The sequence below is a fragment of the Neomonachus schauinslandi genome, chromosome 11 (assembly GCF_002201575.2).
Source record: "Neomonachus schauinslandi chromosome 11, ASM220157v2, whole genome shotgun sequence".
Taxonomy (NCBI): Eukaryota; Metazoa; Chordata; class Mammalia; order Carnivora; family Phocidae; genus Neomonachus; species Neomonachus schauinslandi.
In genome coordinates this window covers 33,845,168-33,863,815 of record NC_058413.1, presented here as the reverse complement: position 1 = coordinate 33,863,815, position 18,648 = coordinate 33,845,168, and the positions used below count along the sequence as shown (strand labels likewise).

At 37.6% G+C, this 18,648-nt stretch overlaps 1 protein-coding gene across 1 annotated transcript in view; it reads left to right on the top strand.

The window, feature by feature from the left end:
- The window catches only part of LUZP2 (leucine zipper protein 2), a 248,677-nt gene that overhangs the window by 163,639 nt on the left and 66,390 nt on the right, over positions 1–18,648 (top strand). Inside the window, exon 7 of the mRNA XM_021685868.1 lies at positions 10,096–10,170. Coding sequence (XP_021541543.1) covers positions 10,096–10,170 — 75 coding nt within the window. The remainder of the gene's footprint in view (positions 1–10,095; positions 10,171–18,648) is intronic.

Below are 18,648 nucleotides of genomic sequence, written 5' to 3'. Positions count from 1 at the left end.
TGTGATAAGTGGATGGATGTGTGAGTAGGTAAATGGAGAAACGCATGGATAATAGGATAGAGAGTGAGTGGAAGGATAAATGACGGATGAATGAGTTGACTAGTAGCTAATTGATGAATGGGAAAATTGATTCACCAATCAATGGATGAATGAATGAGGGAATAGGGAACACATAAGGATGAGGAGCAGTAAACTTTACAACACTTCCTTGCAATGTTTACCAAATTTCCCAGAAAAAAAAAAAAAAAACATAATTTTACCATGTTCAATAAAAATGTGTTATTGAGAGGAAGAGAATTATTCATTCATTAATCATACAGGGATGAGTTACTCAGATGATGATCATTGACACAGGAACACACTAAGCCCCTTGGAGGCTAAGTAGATAAAACAAAGTGACAGCTGCAAACCAGCAAAATAAATATCTGACCGCCATTTTGACAGCTACAATGACAAGACATGTAACCTCTCTAACTGTGAGGATAGACCAGTGACACGTGATGAAGGCCAACAGAAATTAAGCTGTTATTTTTGGTGTCTTCAGAGGAGCAATATAACTAGTGAATTGGGTTATAAAGACAAATTTTTGCTGAAACCAAATTGACAGCTCTAACTTCTAGATAATTATTCCAAAGACCCCCCCCCTGCAAAAAAATCAAAACAAAAAACCAAGTTGTACATCAGCTTTTTTTGCATTTATTACCTCAGTTAAGCCTCAGAACAGCCCTTTGATGTAGCTAAACATTTTAGCACTATTTTATTAAGAAGGAAATCCCACTGAGAGGTTAGGTTAATTATCTTCCCAAAGTTATTTGTAGCTTTAAGTTTTTATGACACATTTTTCACATGAGAAATTAATTAATCAAGACAGTGATTTCAGAGCGCCTGGGTGGCTCAGTGGTTAAGCGTCTGCCTTCTGCTCATGTCATGATCACAGAGTCCTGGGATCCAGCCCCGCATCAGGCTCCCTGCTTGGCAGGGAGCCTGCTTCTCCCTCTTCCTCTCCCCCTGCTTGTGTTCCCTCTCTTGCTATCTGTCAAATAAATAAAAATTAAAAAAAAAAAAAAGACAGTGATTTCAAAATTTCTGGTTTTCTTTCTGTGTTATCTGTGGGGGTTTCATGAAATATTTTTTCCATGAAAACTTTAGTTCATATTTCAGCATTTTTTGTTCTTGGTCAAATGGAGGGAGCGTATTTCATGTTCCATTGCAGTTTACTATCCTTTGGGAAGCAATGGATTCTAAAACAATGTAATAATTGAAAAAAATGTGTATTATATTATACAACCTCAGACAAATAGTCTTAACTAGATACAAGTTTTAGAATAAGGAATATGAGTATGAATTGTCAAATTCTGGTAAAGGTACCCTTGGGCCATACAAGTGTGGCCTCCTTAAGGCTTTCTTGCCCCCTTCTAAGTGTAACAGTAATGCTTAGTTTTATAAAACTTTAAAAAATAACATACTTAAATATCAGCACAGTTCTTGGCAAATGGTAAGTACTCCATAAATTGTCATTGGTATTGTTATTCCCATTTGACAAATGAGAAAGCTGAAGATTTGAGAAGTAAGGGACTTGTCAATAACTTAAAGCTAGTAAATAGTAAAGGAAAGACCAAACACATGTCTTTTAGGTTCTGTTTCAGGACTCTTTCTAATACCCCTAATTATAAACATTTAATGATAAAGATTTGTTTAAAAAAAAGTCAACAAAGTTCACATGACTGTTCATGTAGACTTGTGCTCAGGAGCCGGTTATATTTTATCCTTATTGCTGACTTCAGTCATTATCCTAGTTAGTTCAAGTTAAATATATTTAAGCATTAAAAAAATATAATGTGGGCGCCTGGGTGGCTCAGTTGGTTAAGCGACTGCCTTCGGCTCAGGTCATGATCCTGGAGTCCCTGGATCGAGTCCCGCATCGGGCTCCCTGCTCAGCGGGGAGTCTGCTTCTCCCTCTGACCCTCCCCCCTCTCATGTGCTCTCTCTCATTCTCTCTCTCTCAAATATAAATAAATAAAATCTTTAAAAAAAAAAAAATATAATGTATGCTATTGATATCAGAAGATCTTCAGTCAGCTTTTCCTATCTGGTAGTACAATTTTGGAATTAGTTTCCCATAGCATGGAAAGAAAACCTGCATTCTTCCTGCCACTCTAAACATAATAAAAGTAACTCAAAATTTATTTATTTATTTATTTTTAAAGATTTTACTTATTTTTCAACAGAGAGAGAGAGACAGTGAGAGAGGGAACACAAGCAGGGGGAGGGGGAGAGGGAGAAGCAGGCTTCCCGCGGAGCAGGCAGCCCGATGTGGGGCTTGATCCCAGGATCCCCTGGGATCATGACCTGAGCCGAAGGCAGACGCTTAACGACTGAGCCACCCAGGCGCCCCAAAGTAACTCAAAATTTAAACCAGAACTTAATGCCATCATTTGTAGCATATACCCTATTTAAAATAGGAAATAGTTGTTAGCTTAGGCATCATATCCTTCACTACAGTGCACATTCTTAGAGGGCACAGTCTGTATTTTATGTATCTTTGTAATCCTTACAATTTGTGTATTGATTAGCACATGGTAGATAACTGATAATTATTTGTGGAATCAACCTGAATTGATTCGAATACAAGTCATCAATGTGTTAAGAATTTACCAGTTGTACTGGCAAGTGAGCCAGGGCAGAATTTTAGATCTGGTAATGAGATGATTAATTATTAAATTATGTGGTAATAGCCTGATTAAGAAAATGAGAAATCTCCCTTTAATTATAATATAAATTATTATTACTGATATAAGTTATTATAATAATACAAATGATTATTATCATAATCATTATCATTATCTTTTGTTGAACACCATCTGTGTGTCCTTATCACATTTAAAAATGTTTCTAATCCTTCCAAAGTCCTTTTCACTCATACTATAATGTAAAGATAAGGCATTCAATCAGCAATTTGGCGGGGGGAGGGTGGGCTGGCGGGAGACTAATGCTGCCACGTACTTTCCTGGGCACTTACACGATTCCTCAGTGAACAAAAGTTTCCTTCAAGTAGGTGTGATAGATAATACTCAATAAACAGAAAACATAATTTATGGAGTATATTAGAAAGTTGAGTGCTATAAAAAAAGAAAAAGAAAAAGTAGGGAGTAATAGAGGATTGGGAATTCCAAGTGGGAAGTGAGGCAGCTCACAATGTTAAGAGTCTAGACTGAGCTCGTTAAACAGGTGACACTTGAGCCAAGAATTAAGAGGAAGAATTTGAGAGAGATAAAGGTAGGCTTTGGAGTCATCAAGAACTGACTTTGAATCTGTTTCTTCTTCATACCATCTCTAGCTTGCTAGAACTCTAGAAATTTCTCTTTGCACATCTAGTGAAAACAGAAAGGAACAGTGGCTTTGGCCAGATGTTTGACTATTAAATATATGTGGAAATTGTATAGAACTTGACTTGCATATGCTAAGCATGATTTAATATGATTTAAAAAATACAGTGTGCTGAAAAAAGTAGCTCATGTTATATACCATTGCATGGGAGGTGACATATCCACATAGGTTGCAAGGTCTTTGTTCCATCTCTGGGTGAATGCCACATTTCTGGGGCTCCAGGTATTCCGTTGAGTTTAGCTCACTCTCTAATTGCCAAATTCTGTATCTTTGGGCTCCACTTTTAAATTTGAGTAATAAGAACAAAATAAGTCTGGTGGGAAATAGGCCATGGAAATATATTAAAAGTCTCTACTAAAATGCATTAAAATGAATTTAAAGGGGAAAAAATACAGATTTAAAGTAGTAGGGAATTTGACAAACTGGTATGTAGATGGTACAGTGCCTGCTGCTTTCAACAAAATTCACTTAGTGGAGTGAAAATTTTGAAAGGATGTTTGGGATAAGCATCCAAAGCAGCTGCTATACTTTGGCAGTAACAAAATTAAAGCAATTGGCTTCATCCAGCCTTCAAGTGGCAAGAGGATTTACACAAATAGAGGGGACCATGACATTTAGGCAGATTCACGTAGAAAAAAATACACCTATTCAAAATATTTACCACTGACTTAATCCTGACATCTACAAAATCTTATGCCAAACCTTATCTGCTATACCTTCAGTGCTCTTGTCAGTAATGTTAAACCATCACTTCCTGTGCCTATTAGAAGGAAGTGCAGCTATTGTCTGTCATGCCAATTAACTGCCAGAAAAGAGATTTACATGATGGACTGAAAAGGCTCTCAGAAAAAAACATTCTTTGAGCTGGAAAAGTGAGGACTCAAAAATCTTCAAAATGTTCATCTAGGTATAGAGTTCTTGTAAACAATGGGGCTCAACAGACGAATGAGGACAGAACAAATCAAGGAGGAAGATTAAGACACCTGTTTTCTTAGTACACTATGTGTCATCAGCATCAAATTTACTCATTTGTTCATCCAATATTTATTAAGCAGCTACTAGGTAGCCATCACTCATCTAAGAATTATTGATTCAAGGGTTAGCAAAATAGGAGCAATTCGTGCTGGAGCCTGTTGCCTCGTGAGGGAATGAGGCATTAATAATAGATAGATAGATGGGTAGATGATAACTGTAATAACCAATATACATTAATGTAGACTTGCAAATTGTTCAACTATTAAAGTACTTCTGTACCAACTGTTAATTGCATCCTTAATCCATCTCTCCTGACACTTAGTTGTCATTCAGCAATAAATGGCTAACACCTGTTACAGCACAATGGCTTGGCCATAAAACTCTGATAACCATGCACATCTTCGCTTAGATCACTTAGGCAAGGCTAACACGTAGTTTAACCCAAGTCTTGGTGGAATGTCCTGCAATCTTCCACGGAATGTACAAGGATAGGTAGTCAGGTAGTCTTATTTGTAGCTGTTACAAGACTGTTTCTCATCTGCTTCCTTATCTTTCAGGAGGTTGCCATGTAGCAATTTCTTATCTGCCTTCCTAATGTCAGTAAAGCATGAGACTTTCCATATAACACTTCTGCCCCTCCTTCGGGTATAGCTGTAGGCCTTGCTGTAGCTTGGAGTAGGATCCACAATGACGGAGACGGACCCACCACATATGTTGCCTTTTATATGGCACCCTGGTTTGATGTCATCCAGTGACCCTAGAGGCATGGAGTGCCAACACCATGCTGAATCTTACCTTATGTTTTCAGTGTGAGTTATAAACTGTCCAAATTGATTTGGGCTCACGTCTCTTTCCTGGCTGAATCTGTAGGGGTATGGCAAGCCTGCTTAGGAGCTGCCACAGTGCTGCTATTTAGGGACTGCTTGACTACTTGACATCTGTCAAGCAGAGAACTCTCAGGACCCTGTTCCAGCATTTAGGGCAGAGTCAGATTTTATTGGTTCATGTCCATATCATTCCAATCATTTTCTGTTGCAAAAATTACAACTGGTGAAAGTAATAGGAAAAAAAAACAACATAATATTTCACAAGAGAATATGACAAGAATGCTAAAATTATTATTTGCAGCTCAAAAATAGATCTCTGTGAGAATTAGCATTTCAACTGGAATCTAAAGGATGAGTAGGAATTGACCAGGTAAAACAGGGTAGCAGGGAATTTTCCATGATTCTAAGCAGAAAGAGCAGGTACATGTGAAGACCCTGAGGTGTTTAAGGTGTTTAAGTAAACTATAAAGAAGGCCACTGAGATATTATACAATGCTCTTGGGTCAAAATACCTCTTTGTCTCTTCTGAGAGCCTAAGAAAACACTTGTAATTCTACTAATAAAGTTAAAGTGCCTGTGACTTCAAATAGAACACCAATATAATTTTGTTGTCTCACTATGTAAGAGACACATTGACAGTTCTAGTGGTGAATACAGAAATGTTTAAGAAGCCCTTAGGCTGTGAGCTTCATAATATAAAGGTATTGCCCTTATATGATGTTGTGTTTATTTGTAACTCCTCATACTGGGATGTTGAAAGTAATATCTGGGGGCACCTGGGTGGCTCAGTCGTTAAGCGTCTGCCTTCAGCTCAGGTCATGGTCCCAGGGTCCTGGGATCGAGCCCCGCATCGGGCTCCCTGCTCAGCGGGGAGCCTGCTTCTCCCTCTCCCACTCCCCCTGCTGTGTTCCCTCTTTCGCTGTGTCTCTCTCTCTGTCAAATAAATAAATAAAATCTTAAAAAAAAAAAAACAAAGAAAGTAGTATCTGATAAATGAAAATGTGGGAAAAGGAAGGAAGGAAGCAAAGAGTGAGGGGAAGGATGGAGGAAAGAAGAGAGAGAAGGGGGGAGGGAAGGAGGAAAAATGGGAAGTCCTCTACTTGGAGGGATATAAATGTATAAAATGCTGGGGATTTATTATGCCTGCAGTAAATAGAATGGAAAAGGAGAAAGATATAATGAAGAAATTACATATAATGAACACACATAAATAAAAAAATAAAATGAAGACATTAAAATTTGAAATAACCTGAAAATATATAAGTTCCAAATGAACAGCATAGACTTGTAGTGCAACTTCACATAGGCATCACCGAAGAACCCCTGCTTGTTGTCTTAGGGCAATTTAAATGAAGAAGATGGACACATTCTAGACTACTCCCATTACCAAAGGTAGTGAGCAATACTATTTTTGGCCTAGTTTGGGTGGGGTAGACTGTCTTGTCAAATAAAAGTAATTGCCTCTAAAGATAGTGTAGGATAAACCGTGACAAGCCTCAAACTGAATATGAAGGAGTTTGCATTTTATTATAAAGATGATAAGGAAAAACTACAGTTTTTTGTTGTTTTTCTCTCTTTTTTATTTTTTTGTAATCTCTTTTTTTTTTTTAAAGATTTTATTTATTTATTTGAGAGAGAGAGAATGAGAGACAGAGAGCACGAGAGGGAAGAGGGCAGAGGGAGAAGCAGACCCCCCGCTGAGCAGGGAGCCCGATGCGGGACTCGATCCCGGGCCTCCAGGATCAGGTGTTCTTACATGGCAATAGATAATTTGCAGAGGTACGTAAGTTTTTTTTTTTTTTTTAAAGATTTTATTTATTTATTTATTTGAGACAGAGAGAATGAGAGAGAGAGAGCACATGAGAGGGGGGAGGGTCAGAGGCAGAAGCAGGCTCCCTGCCGAGCAGGGAGCCCGATGCAGGACTTGATCCAGGGACTCCAGGATCATAACCTGAGCTGAAGGCAGTCGCTTAACCAACTGAGCCACCCAGGCGCCCCTCAGGGGTACGTAAGTTAAGAATCTTGACATGGACAAATTATTCTGGATTTTTTGCTAACAATTTATAAAAAGGAGGCAAGAAGGTCAGTCAGAGAAGATAATAAATATGTCAGTGAAAGTAAATGTTGGAGTTCTGTGGCCACAAGCCAAGGAATATAGGCACAGCCTCTGGAAGCTGGGAGAGGCAAGGAGCAGATTTTACCCTAGAGCTGCTAGGAGAGACAGGCTTGTCAACACCTTGATGTTACCCAGTGAGATTTATTTTGGATTTCTGACCTCTAGAACTTTAAGATAATAAATCTGTGTTAAGCCACGAAGCTTGTGATGATTTGTTTATAGCAGCAATAGGAAACCAACACAATGTGCCATTGACAGTATAAACAGAGAGAAGGTTATGACTTTAATTCTATGCAGGCTGATTTTGAGGAATCAGAAGAATGTGGTAATTTGACATATCTTTCAAGAAATTTACATTTGTTCCATGATTGAATGTGAATGGAAGCTCCTCAGAATCATGACTAGCTCTTCATAAGTAGCCCTACCCTTTATTTCACAGGAGTTAAATTGAGAAAACAAATAAACTTGACTTAAAACAAATAAAATTTACTATCTATTAAAGTCCTCAGTCTTTTATATGTCTTCTGATAGTTTAACACCCGCAGAATTCTTATTGCTTTATATAATTTTACAACTGCTATATATAAATTAATCCGTAGCTCATCCTTGCAAAACTAGCACCAACGTATGATAATATATGTCAGTATCTGTAGTCCCTTTGATTATTTTTCCTTACTCTTCTTGTAACCTTCTGTCTTTGAAGGTCTCTTGGCTAGATTTTACCAGGTTCAATGAGTTCTTAGAAGAGGTAAATACTTGAAATCCTGGGAACTGCTGGCGACATAGCTTTCAAAGGCATTATTTGCTATTTCTGGTGGAATCCATTCTACCTGCCTTAATACAAGCTTCCTGGATTGCTATATTACTAAACACTCTGGGTCATTCTTTGGTAGGGATCCTCTAGTGTGAATGACAGGATTTGAGCTAAAACGCTCACAAGGAGGAAAATGGACCAAGGCAGGAGGTCCTGTGCCTATGCAGACCCCTCTGGACTGCAGGTAACTGTTGACAGCATCTTGAGGAGAGTGCTGCCCACCAAAGAGGACCCTGAGAAAGAAAATAGCATGAGAACCTGGGTGAGGGGTGGAGCAAGACATGGGGGATTGCTGGGCAGCCCATAACTAACGGAAGTGTGGGTTGGCCACTGCCCCACTGAGAGCCACCCACTGCCCCTCTCCATTGTCCCTAACTCCTATCCTTGACTGAGGATGTAGGGAGAGATAAAAGAGACACTCTTCTACTTCTTTCCAAAGAGGCTCAGTTCTGTGGACAGAAGCTGGCTTAGGCAGGCCTATCGCAACCAAGGACAGTCCCAGTGTGAGTCTTGAGTGCTCAGTGTTGAGAAAGGCAGATGGCCCCAGAACAGCAGTGATGTGGAGTGGGCAGGGTGGCCTGAGCCCAGAGTCAAGAATATGAGACTGAGGCCTATGGTCCCAAGGTCCTCACATTGTGGGGTCGGGCAGTGGGAAGGTAGGAAAGATAGAGACAAACAGGGCCAAGGCAAGTGCAGATGGGGGCCTGGGGCTCAGAACTTGTTGGTTTTCTCCCACTTATAGGTACCTTCATATTGGAAGCCCACTTTCTTCATCAGCTCACTCTTTTTTTTAATTCAAAATTTTATTTTTAGGCATTATATATATATATATATATATATACACACATTTATAAGTACACATATGATATATTTTATGTATATGGATTAGGTAGCTGTTAATTGACAAGCTTTCTGCTGTCAACTTTTCCTGGTGAATTCAATCCCCTCCCCCAACAAGAACATAAGAAAGATCCTCTGTTCTTTCCAACTTGAGATTCTTTTCACTGGCTAAATTTGGGGGACAGGGAAAGTCCAGAGTATAGAGAGGTTCTGAGCCACGAGGGGAGGCAGGTTCTTCTGCGGGTCCTTTGTGAGTCTGCTGAGCATCTTCTTGTAAGGATAGCTATAGTATGTAGATAGGAATTGGTGGATACAAGACTTTAACCACTGCTCTTTTAACAGAAGAAATATGGCATTTGCAAAGGTACTGGGGATATGGTGGGATAGAGATGTGTGTTGGATTAAAACTCAATAATAGAAAGAATGATTGCTATTGTGTTAGTCTGCTCAGGCTGCCAAAACAAGAGACTGCCGTAGTGTAAGCCACAGACTGGGTGGCTTAAACAACAGAAATTTATTTTCTCGCTGTTCTGAGGGCAAGAAGTCTGAGATTCAGGTGCTGGCAGACTTGGTTTCTCATGAGGGGTCTTCCTGGCTTGCAGATGGTGCCATCTCCCTGGTCCTCACATGGCCTTTACTCTGTGTAAGCATGGAGAGAGAGAGAGATCTCTGGAGTCTCTTCTTATCAGGACATCAGTCGTATGGGGTTAAGACCCCAAATTTACGACCTCATTTTACCTTAATTACCTCCCTAAAGGCCCTGTCTCTAAATACAACTGCATGGTGGGAGGGGGTTGGTTAGAGCTTCAACATAGGAATTTTAGGGAAATACAGTTCAGTCTAGAACCGTTAGAAACATAACTGATTTATTATGTCAAAGTATTTTCAGGGACTGGAGCTGGAACTTTGCAACTGGTTTTTTTTTGTCCAGTGAAGAATTTAGTACATATTAATTAATCCAAAACACACCATTTTCTGAAACTTAACCAAAGGTAATACAGTATTTTTAACCTGAATTCTAAATAGATTTCACAAAGTATTTTTTTTTTATTCTTTGCAATGAATGAAAGATGCTTAAAGTGAAAAGGGACATTATAGAGTTTACTAAAAAGATTTGCCTTTCTTTCATTTTACAGGCCCAACAACTTACTGATCTGGAACGAAAATTAGCTGTGGCCAAAAATGAGCTGGAGAAAGCAGCTCTTGACCGGGTAAGTTAACATCTCTGAATCCTCATAGTTGCAGTTTTAGCAGACAAAGCTAGGGTAGACCCATTGCTTCACTTGATTTATTCATGCACTTCCAGATGCTATACCTGGAAGATGGGTGTAGAATTCAGGAGTGCTTGATACTCCCTTTGGAACCCAAATCTTTCCTTGTTTTTGCTGCTACAGTAAATTGACTCAAGGTTCAGCCTTGTGAGTTCATGACTTTTCATTTTCCACCTTGCCGGTACATTTGTTTTATAACACCATGAATAAACATGCTTTAAAGCACCAACAAAGATGCCATGTATTAACTCTGGGTGAATGAGTTACGAAACAAATGGAAGTAGTCATTGACACTTTCATTTTGGAAATCGTAAATCAGAGTTCTGGAGGGAGAATCATAAAAGAAGAAGGTAGCCCTCCTAACCAACTCTGTTCATATAAAGGTAATACAAGAGGGAGTGACAGTCCCTCTTGATAACAGCTTTCCTTAAATATAATTCACATACCATAAAAGTCACGTTTTTAAAGTTCACAAAGTTGTGTGCTACCATCACCACTAATTCCAAAAGATTTTCTTCACTGCTTTTTACCTCCTCTATTTCATTTTGGTTTTATTAATCTCTCATTGTGTTACAAATGTGTATGCTCAGGATAAACCACAATTCCTGTTTGATGCCGCCCTTTGCCTTTCAGTGCTCTTCATATGAGGCATATGTGGAGAATAGGCAATTGGCATATTTTGGAAAGGGAAAGAGAGAGGGAGAAATTGATTATACAATTCAGAATTACTGTTCTGCTTAATCATTAGGGAATGTGGCAAAATTTCTTAATGCCTCTCATTCTTTTTTTATTTTTAAATCATCCTTATGAAATTATAGGAAATAAACATTTCTCTGTTCTTTAGTTCACTCAGAACGAAAAGGTAGAGTGACTTTAAAATAATCTCTTTGTTTACTCACACCCATTTATCAAACATACAGTGTCATTTTCTGTAATACTGAGAACATATATCTAGCACATATTAATACAGGAAACTCTGAATCTGAGAAATCAATCATAGTATTTCAGACTTGAGAAGAAAACACCACATTATTCTCAATCAAAAGCATGGAAAGTGTGGGCCAAAGGAACAGGGCCATCCAGGAGTAATTTGCATTTTACTAAGCCTTCAACACATCCCCTGGCTGAGATCAATTCTTGATTAGGTGGGAGTTAGCAGCCATCATCCTAACACTGGAAAGGTAGACCCTCTCTGTGGAAGATACCCTCTGGAGAATTTTTGGTTCATTTATATATGATGTCTGACATGTAATAAAAATATTTCTAGACATGTGGAGAGGAAATACAATCTAATCAGTACACAAAAAGAAACCAAGGAAAGTATAACTGAAGCTGATTCAGACACTGGAATGAGAAAACAAAGATTTCACGAAGATGAGTGTGTGTGTGGGTGTGTGGTGTGTGTGACAATAGAGAAAGTAAACAAAACAGGTAAAAGGATACAATTTTTCACTGGACTTGGAATCTATTAAAAACATCAAGTAGATATTCTAGAATTAGAACAATATAATGCATGTAATTGAGACTTTAACTTTGTTCAGTAGCAGATTGGATAATTGGACATAATAGAACCGAAGACAAGTAAAATGTAAGGAAAATTAATATCAAATACCTATACTAATATAGAGAAAGTACAAATAAATGGAAAGTAAACAGAGAGAATAAGAAGTGTATATCAATTTAAAATATTTTCAAGTATTTATAATTGTTGTCCCAAAAGGAATGACAAACAGAAGCAATATTTAGAGAGATAATGACTTAAAATTTTCCAAATGGATAATTATAGATCAGTCCAAGAGAGACAGATATCACAATCCTAAACAGTATGTGTACAGCAATATCCCTTAAAATTGTATATAAATTTTTTAAAGTACACTTAAGACCCATGCACTTTTTCATTCTGCTGTATTTCAGTATTATTTATTAACAACAGATACTTAACTAAGAAAAGTAAAAATGTGAATAAAAACAATGAGGTCATCTCAACACCGTCAGATTGGTACAAATTAAAAAGTCTAATGATACCAAATCCTGATACACTAGTGGTGGGAGTGTAATTTTTAAATGTGTGTATCCTAGAATTTGCACTTATCCCTATGTGTTTGGAAACATGTATAAGGACATGAAATACAGTAATGTTTGTATTAATACCAAATTGAAATAATTTAAATGCTTACTGTTAGAATTAGCGTATACAGGGCGCCTGGGTGGCTCAGTTGGTTAAGCGACTGCCTTCGGCTCAGGTCATGATCCTGGAGTCCCGGGATCGAGTCCCACATCGGGCTCCCTGCTCAGCGGGGAGTCTGCTTCTCCCTCTGACCCTCCTCCCTCTCATGCTCTCTGTCTCTCATTCTCTCTCTCGCAAATAAATAAAATCTTTAAAAAAAAAAAATAGAATTAGCGTATACATTTCATATATTTTCCATACTCATATTTTCAAATAGTAATCAAGAATTAATATTAATGAATAAATATAAAGACATATCAATATTAATATATGTATAACATACTGTTGAGTAAAAAAAATCAGAATTATGTATTGTATTTAACAGTTGTTCAAATACACAAATCACATTTGTTTTGGATTATATATCATATAAATAGAGGAGTAGAAAAATACATATCAAATTCAAGGACCCAATTGCCTTTGGGGAAAGATGGAGTAAAATCACACTAAGGATGCTTAAAATTACTTCTGCTGTTCCCCAAGTGTTTCATTTTCCAATAATTGTATAGACACAGATAGTCTTTAATTTATACACACACATAGATATATTGTACACATTATATACAAGCATCATATAGTATATACATTGCATATGTATATTAGATATATGTATTACATGTGTATATGTATATTACCAATATGTGTATGCATGTTATCATATATATTTTATAAAAGTATAATATCATATATGACAAATATATAATAAACATGCTTTTTAACATTTAATTCAGATTGATACTTACCTGATATTTGTTATAATTGTTATATTGTTCTCTATATGCCCCTATATTTTTCAAAATGTTATTTTAAGAAATGAAGAAAGTGTGCTGTCTGCTATTAAGAGCTTTCCATTTTTGTGATCACAGCTTAGCAACCATTTTATTTAAAAAATAAGCAAGTAAGATGACTTGCTTTGCAATAATATACTGTATACATTTAGCAGTTGTGTAAAGAAAAGAGGTTCCTTCCTAACCACCAGGTTAAACGATGGGTGTTTTGATACAGGATAGAGGAGATGGAGTATTTCAGGTTGATCCATTTTGGAGTTTTTATGTTGTCTCCTTGTTATGCAGTAGTTGTGAAGGACCAGGCTAAACTACTTCCCAGGGATTTGGGTCTCACATAGGCGTTTTTGTTACTACATATGACCAAAACCTCTTCATAGCTAACATAACTAACTTTTCAAACAGGATATCTAAAAAGTGTTGCAGTAACAAATTAGTAAGGGCATTTTGTGAATTCTGATGATATTCTTTCTTAAGGTTTAGATCTTTGGGATAAATGTTTTGAATGAACAACTAGATATTTTAACAACTCTGTTCCATTGTGATTGTCTTATTTTATGTTTTTCCAAGTATTTAAAATAATAGCTAGTGGTTTTAAGGAAGCCTGCATGCCATTTTGTAGAGTAGGCCAAGTATAATTCATCTTACCAAGGTTCCAGCTGTATGAGATTTTTTTTAATTTATGAAAAAAAAGTTTATACTAATTTATGTTAATCTCTGACTATATCCAACTCATGCTACATAATATTTCTTTTTAAAAAGGGACGACAAGACTCTTTATAGTTGGGAGAATCAGAAAATCAGAGATACATATAAATCCTAAAATTCAACTAGACCATCTTTTTTTTTTTCTTTTAATCCTTTCTCTAACACCCCTACCACAATCTCTACAAGATGCTTTAAATCCGAGGAAGACATAGGATTCCTGTGATCCCGAGGCAGCCTAGCCTCCTCTGATTTTTTTTTTTTAGCAACTCTGACTTTTGGCATGTTCTTCCTTACATTAAATCTTTTCCCTGATCTGACTTCAGATAAGCCACTTAAGTCAGGTTTGAAATGGCTAAGTAGGTTTGAAATGCCTTTCGTGTGACCACCATGTGGTAAGATCTATGGGAAACAGAAAACATGTGTGATACATGATCTAGAGTTCCGCACCTCTCACATTTTGCTGAGCACCAAAAATGAGGAAATAATTGTTTGTGGAGCCATAAGGTCCCAGAAGCACAGAGAATGAATGCATTTTATGTACTTGTGGGTTGTACAAACTGGTATAGTCACAAAATACTAAATGAGAAAATTATGATTTGGCCTGAGTCACAGAACTCCAGGTTAACATAGAGTTTTTTTCTCCTTTGTCTTACCCATTCTGTGCTTTTCCCCACCCCGTTTCTGTCCACTCCCCAGCCCACACCATGCTACGGTCTGGATTTAGCAGGAGAGGCTTTATGTTGCAGCGTTTCCAGAATCAGTCTGCCTTTCTTCAGTCATAACTCTTCCACTGAATCACTGTGTTCGAATTCCTCAAACTCTTTATGCATCACTGCAAAATGGAATACTAATAGAACTTACTTTATAAGGGTGGTGAGAAAACTGTATGCATCCAAAAAAGTAAAGTACTAAGAACTCTTGGCACAAGGAAAACACTCAGGAAGCATAGTAATTATTAACATCAATGAATGAGATTGTAGAGACTGCCTGTCAGTGTTAACAATTTTTCTCTTTAACCTTTGGGATCTTGTCATTCCTTTTGCTACAGTAAGCTATAAAAGCATTTCATATTACTAGAGGTCGGTTTCAACAAATCTCTTGTACCGTATGTATGAGCTCATAAACTGCAGTCATAAAGGCAGGTAGAACTGCTAGCTCACTTCAAAATGGATAAAAACTACAGTTTAATGAAATTGCTTTCTACCTCTCTCCATCATCTTTATATGAGACCTTTTTACTCTCTTCAGGTGCCTAGTTCCTAAGAAGGTTATATCTGGGCTTCGAATAACCTCAAATACCTCATAAATATTGTGAAAACATCTTCACACTCTAACTTGGTTCTCGTGACATGTTTAATGAAAGAAGTTTCAGTTTACTATCACAACATAAACAATAATAATCTCACGATCTAAGAATCAACCGTGGTTTTCCAAACAATCAATTCTTTATTTGGCAAAATCTTATGAATTATAGGTAGCCTCAGCTACTGGAATGTAAAAACAGCTTTATATTATGGAAATCTCTCAAACTTTCATATTAAAAAAATTTTTCTGTTGCATCTGACTGTCACAAAATTTTGCCCAGGAAAGCATGCATTATTTACATCAATATTAAAGATGACACATGTGAGGGGTGCCTGGGTGGCTCAGTCAGTTAAGCATCTGCCTTCGGCTCAGGTCATGATCTCAGGGTCCTGGAATCGAGCCCCACGTCGGGCTCTCTGCTCAGTGGGGAGTCTGCTTCTCCCTCTCCCTCTGCTGCTCCCCCTGCTTGTTCTCTTTCTCTCTCTGTCGAATAAATAAATAAAATCTTTTTTAAAAAATTAGAAAAAGATGTCAGAATGACCATACAGGATTCATAGAGCTGATTTCATGGCAGAAATAAAAGTTAAGGGGAAAGCCTTTGAATTCACAGCCCTTCGTGGTCTTTCCAAAGCCATCAGCCGATAGTGCACCCAGATCTCTCCGACGACCTCATATCTTCATGGAAATGAATTAAGAGAGAGATGAATAATATCATATGAATTCATATCTGTCAGGAGATGAGAAAGTAGGGCACAGTTGTCTTTGCAAGTTATATCTTGTTCCCAGAAAAAAAAGTGCATTTTAAGAGAAAAGTGCTTACCTACAGACACATGAAATAAATCTCCCACCATATCCTCTGGACGGTTTATTTATTCATTTAACAAACATTTGTTGGGCTAGAAACTGGTGATGCTGCAAGAAAGGTACTGGCCCTCAAGAAATGACATCATAATGGAAATAGATAACACACTGAACATAGAAATAAGGTAATTTGCAATGACAACAAGGCTACCTAGGACTTAAAGTGAGAAAAGTGACAGAGACTTTAAGGAAGGAGTGTTCCTTGAGAGGGCCATCAGGGACTGTGTTTCCAAGAAGGTAAGATGTGAGCTGAGACTGGGGGCTATATGCAACTGATGAATCACTAAATTCTACCCCTGAAACTAATAATACAGTATACGTTAATTAAATTGAATTTAAATTAAAAAAAAAAAAAAGATGTGAGCTGAGAGAGAAATTTTAAGTGGAAGTTTTCTAATAGATATTTGGAAAAGGGTTCATAGGTACAGGAAACAGCAAGTGTAAAAGCTCTAAGATGCAAATAGGTTTGGAATCTTTGATGGGCTGTAAATAAAAAGAGGTTGAGATAATCAGGTTCTTCCTAAAAAAGTTTGCATTATACTATTAAGTGGCAAAGCAAGTGAGAAGAGTGGTTTGGGGCAAGGAGGAGAAAGACAGGGCAAAAACAAGACTGACCCTAGGAGGGAATAGGTTGTAAGATCTTAAGACAAAGTACACCTTCTACAGTTTGTACTGTATTTCATTAGGTGACATCTTGTTACAGTGAACTTCAAAGTGAACGGTAACCCACAATTTCAAAAGAGACTACAACTACAGCCAGCGGTATAAATGAAAATATAATGATGTCGTGGTGTAAAATCATTGTCTGAGTCCTGCTTATGGAACTGGGTCAAGCCAAGTCTGAGTGGTGTCAGTAACAGGCTCTTTTAAGTCAGAAGGACTAAGGAAAGCTGTTTTTGTGGTAGAAAGCTGAGCAAAGTAGGGCAAGGTGGCTCACAGCAAATCTGTGATCTCTGGCAGGAAAAATCTACAATGTCATCAAGGAACAGAGGCAGAATCTAAGGTAGGAGGCCAGGTTGTATGCTTGTGGCCCAAAAAAGAAAATCAGGAGCTAGGAGATTAGGAATCGGTTGAAACACAAGAGCAAAGATAGCTTACCCCCGGGGCTGTGAAACATGGGGAGTTGGAGGTTATGTCGGTGTGATGTTGATTCTGTTATCTGAGATGATCCTGCCCATGTCAGGAGACTGCTGGGAACAAACAAGATGATCGCATCAAGTTCAGATAATTAAAAATATCACATACATGCACATCGTCGTGTATTGTTCCTTTGGAAAATGTGTCTTCCCTGAACAGCATTTACTGAAAATCGATGCTCTAAACTGTTAACTTGACAGAGTTCATTATTTTCGCATCCAAGTTCAGCCATTACTCAGAAATTTGTTCATTTTGACAACATATACACTAAGCCTGTTATAGATACAACTTTTACACACATCGTGTGTTTAGAGGAGCCAAGATATAAATAAATGCGTGAATAAAATAGCCATCATAACTTCCTGCATGATCTGAGATGATTGAAAGTCTACATTTCAAAGCCACATTAACATTGAGTCTGAACCCAAACTTGCCTGACTCTGTTGCATTAGCTCTATTTCCATTGTCTCACTATAACATGTGAGATAGAAAACATCTTTAAATTGTTCAGTGCCACCTGGAATATTTCATTCCTGACCCAGCACACAATGCTATGGTGTCCTATTCTGTGGTGAGCGGGGACTTAGCCACGATTATAAAGCACCAGGAGGAAGAGAAATCTGACCTATTATTTCATTTCTTCTCATTGATGTAGCTTCTCACTTTCCTTCCCTGACATATAGAAACAGCATTTTTACTCAAGTGTCTAAGTCATTGATTCAGAAAACTTTCTGGTGAGTCCCTCCTAATGTGTCAGGGATTATGTTCAGTGCTAAATACACAGTTTTGAACAAAATAGGCAACTTGCACATGTGTATATATATATATAAATTAAAAGTCAGAGACAAATTACATAAAGGACACAAATATAGGATTGAAAGTAATGGGGTGGAGGAAGGACAAGAAGTCAGGGGCTCAGGCAAGCAGATCAAAAGGACCATGTTGAGTGAAAGGTCAGTCAGCTTGGCCCAGCTTGCCGCTATCCTGTCCACTTAACGACATTCCTTCAGCCTAGTTCTTATCAGATTTTTCTGTCATCTTAGACAACTTGTCAGGGCAATATTAATGAGAAGGAAATACACGTCAGTTCTATTTCTTATGTATTCCCAGTTGCCTGTCTTCCAGGCTGCTTTTTGTTTTGTTTTGTTTTTTTAATCTCTGACCTGGACCAAATAGATTTCTTAAACTGCTGTTCTTCTAGAAAGACATTCTTTCTCATCTTAAAGATAAGTCTTATCTTTATCTTTTATCACAGAAGCTCAGAGGTAGACATTGGGAAGGATCTAAGTCATGGTCGCTACTCTTCAGAAGACGGGACATAGGAGTAGATGCTATATAGAGATGTGTTCCTGGCATAGAATATAAAAGATAGTAGTTTTGTTGGAAGAATACTACC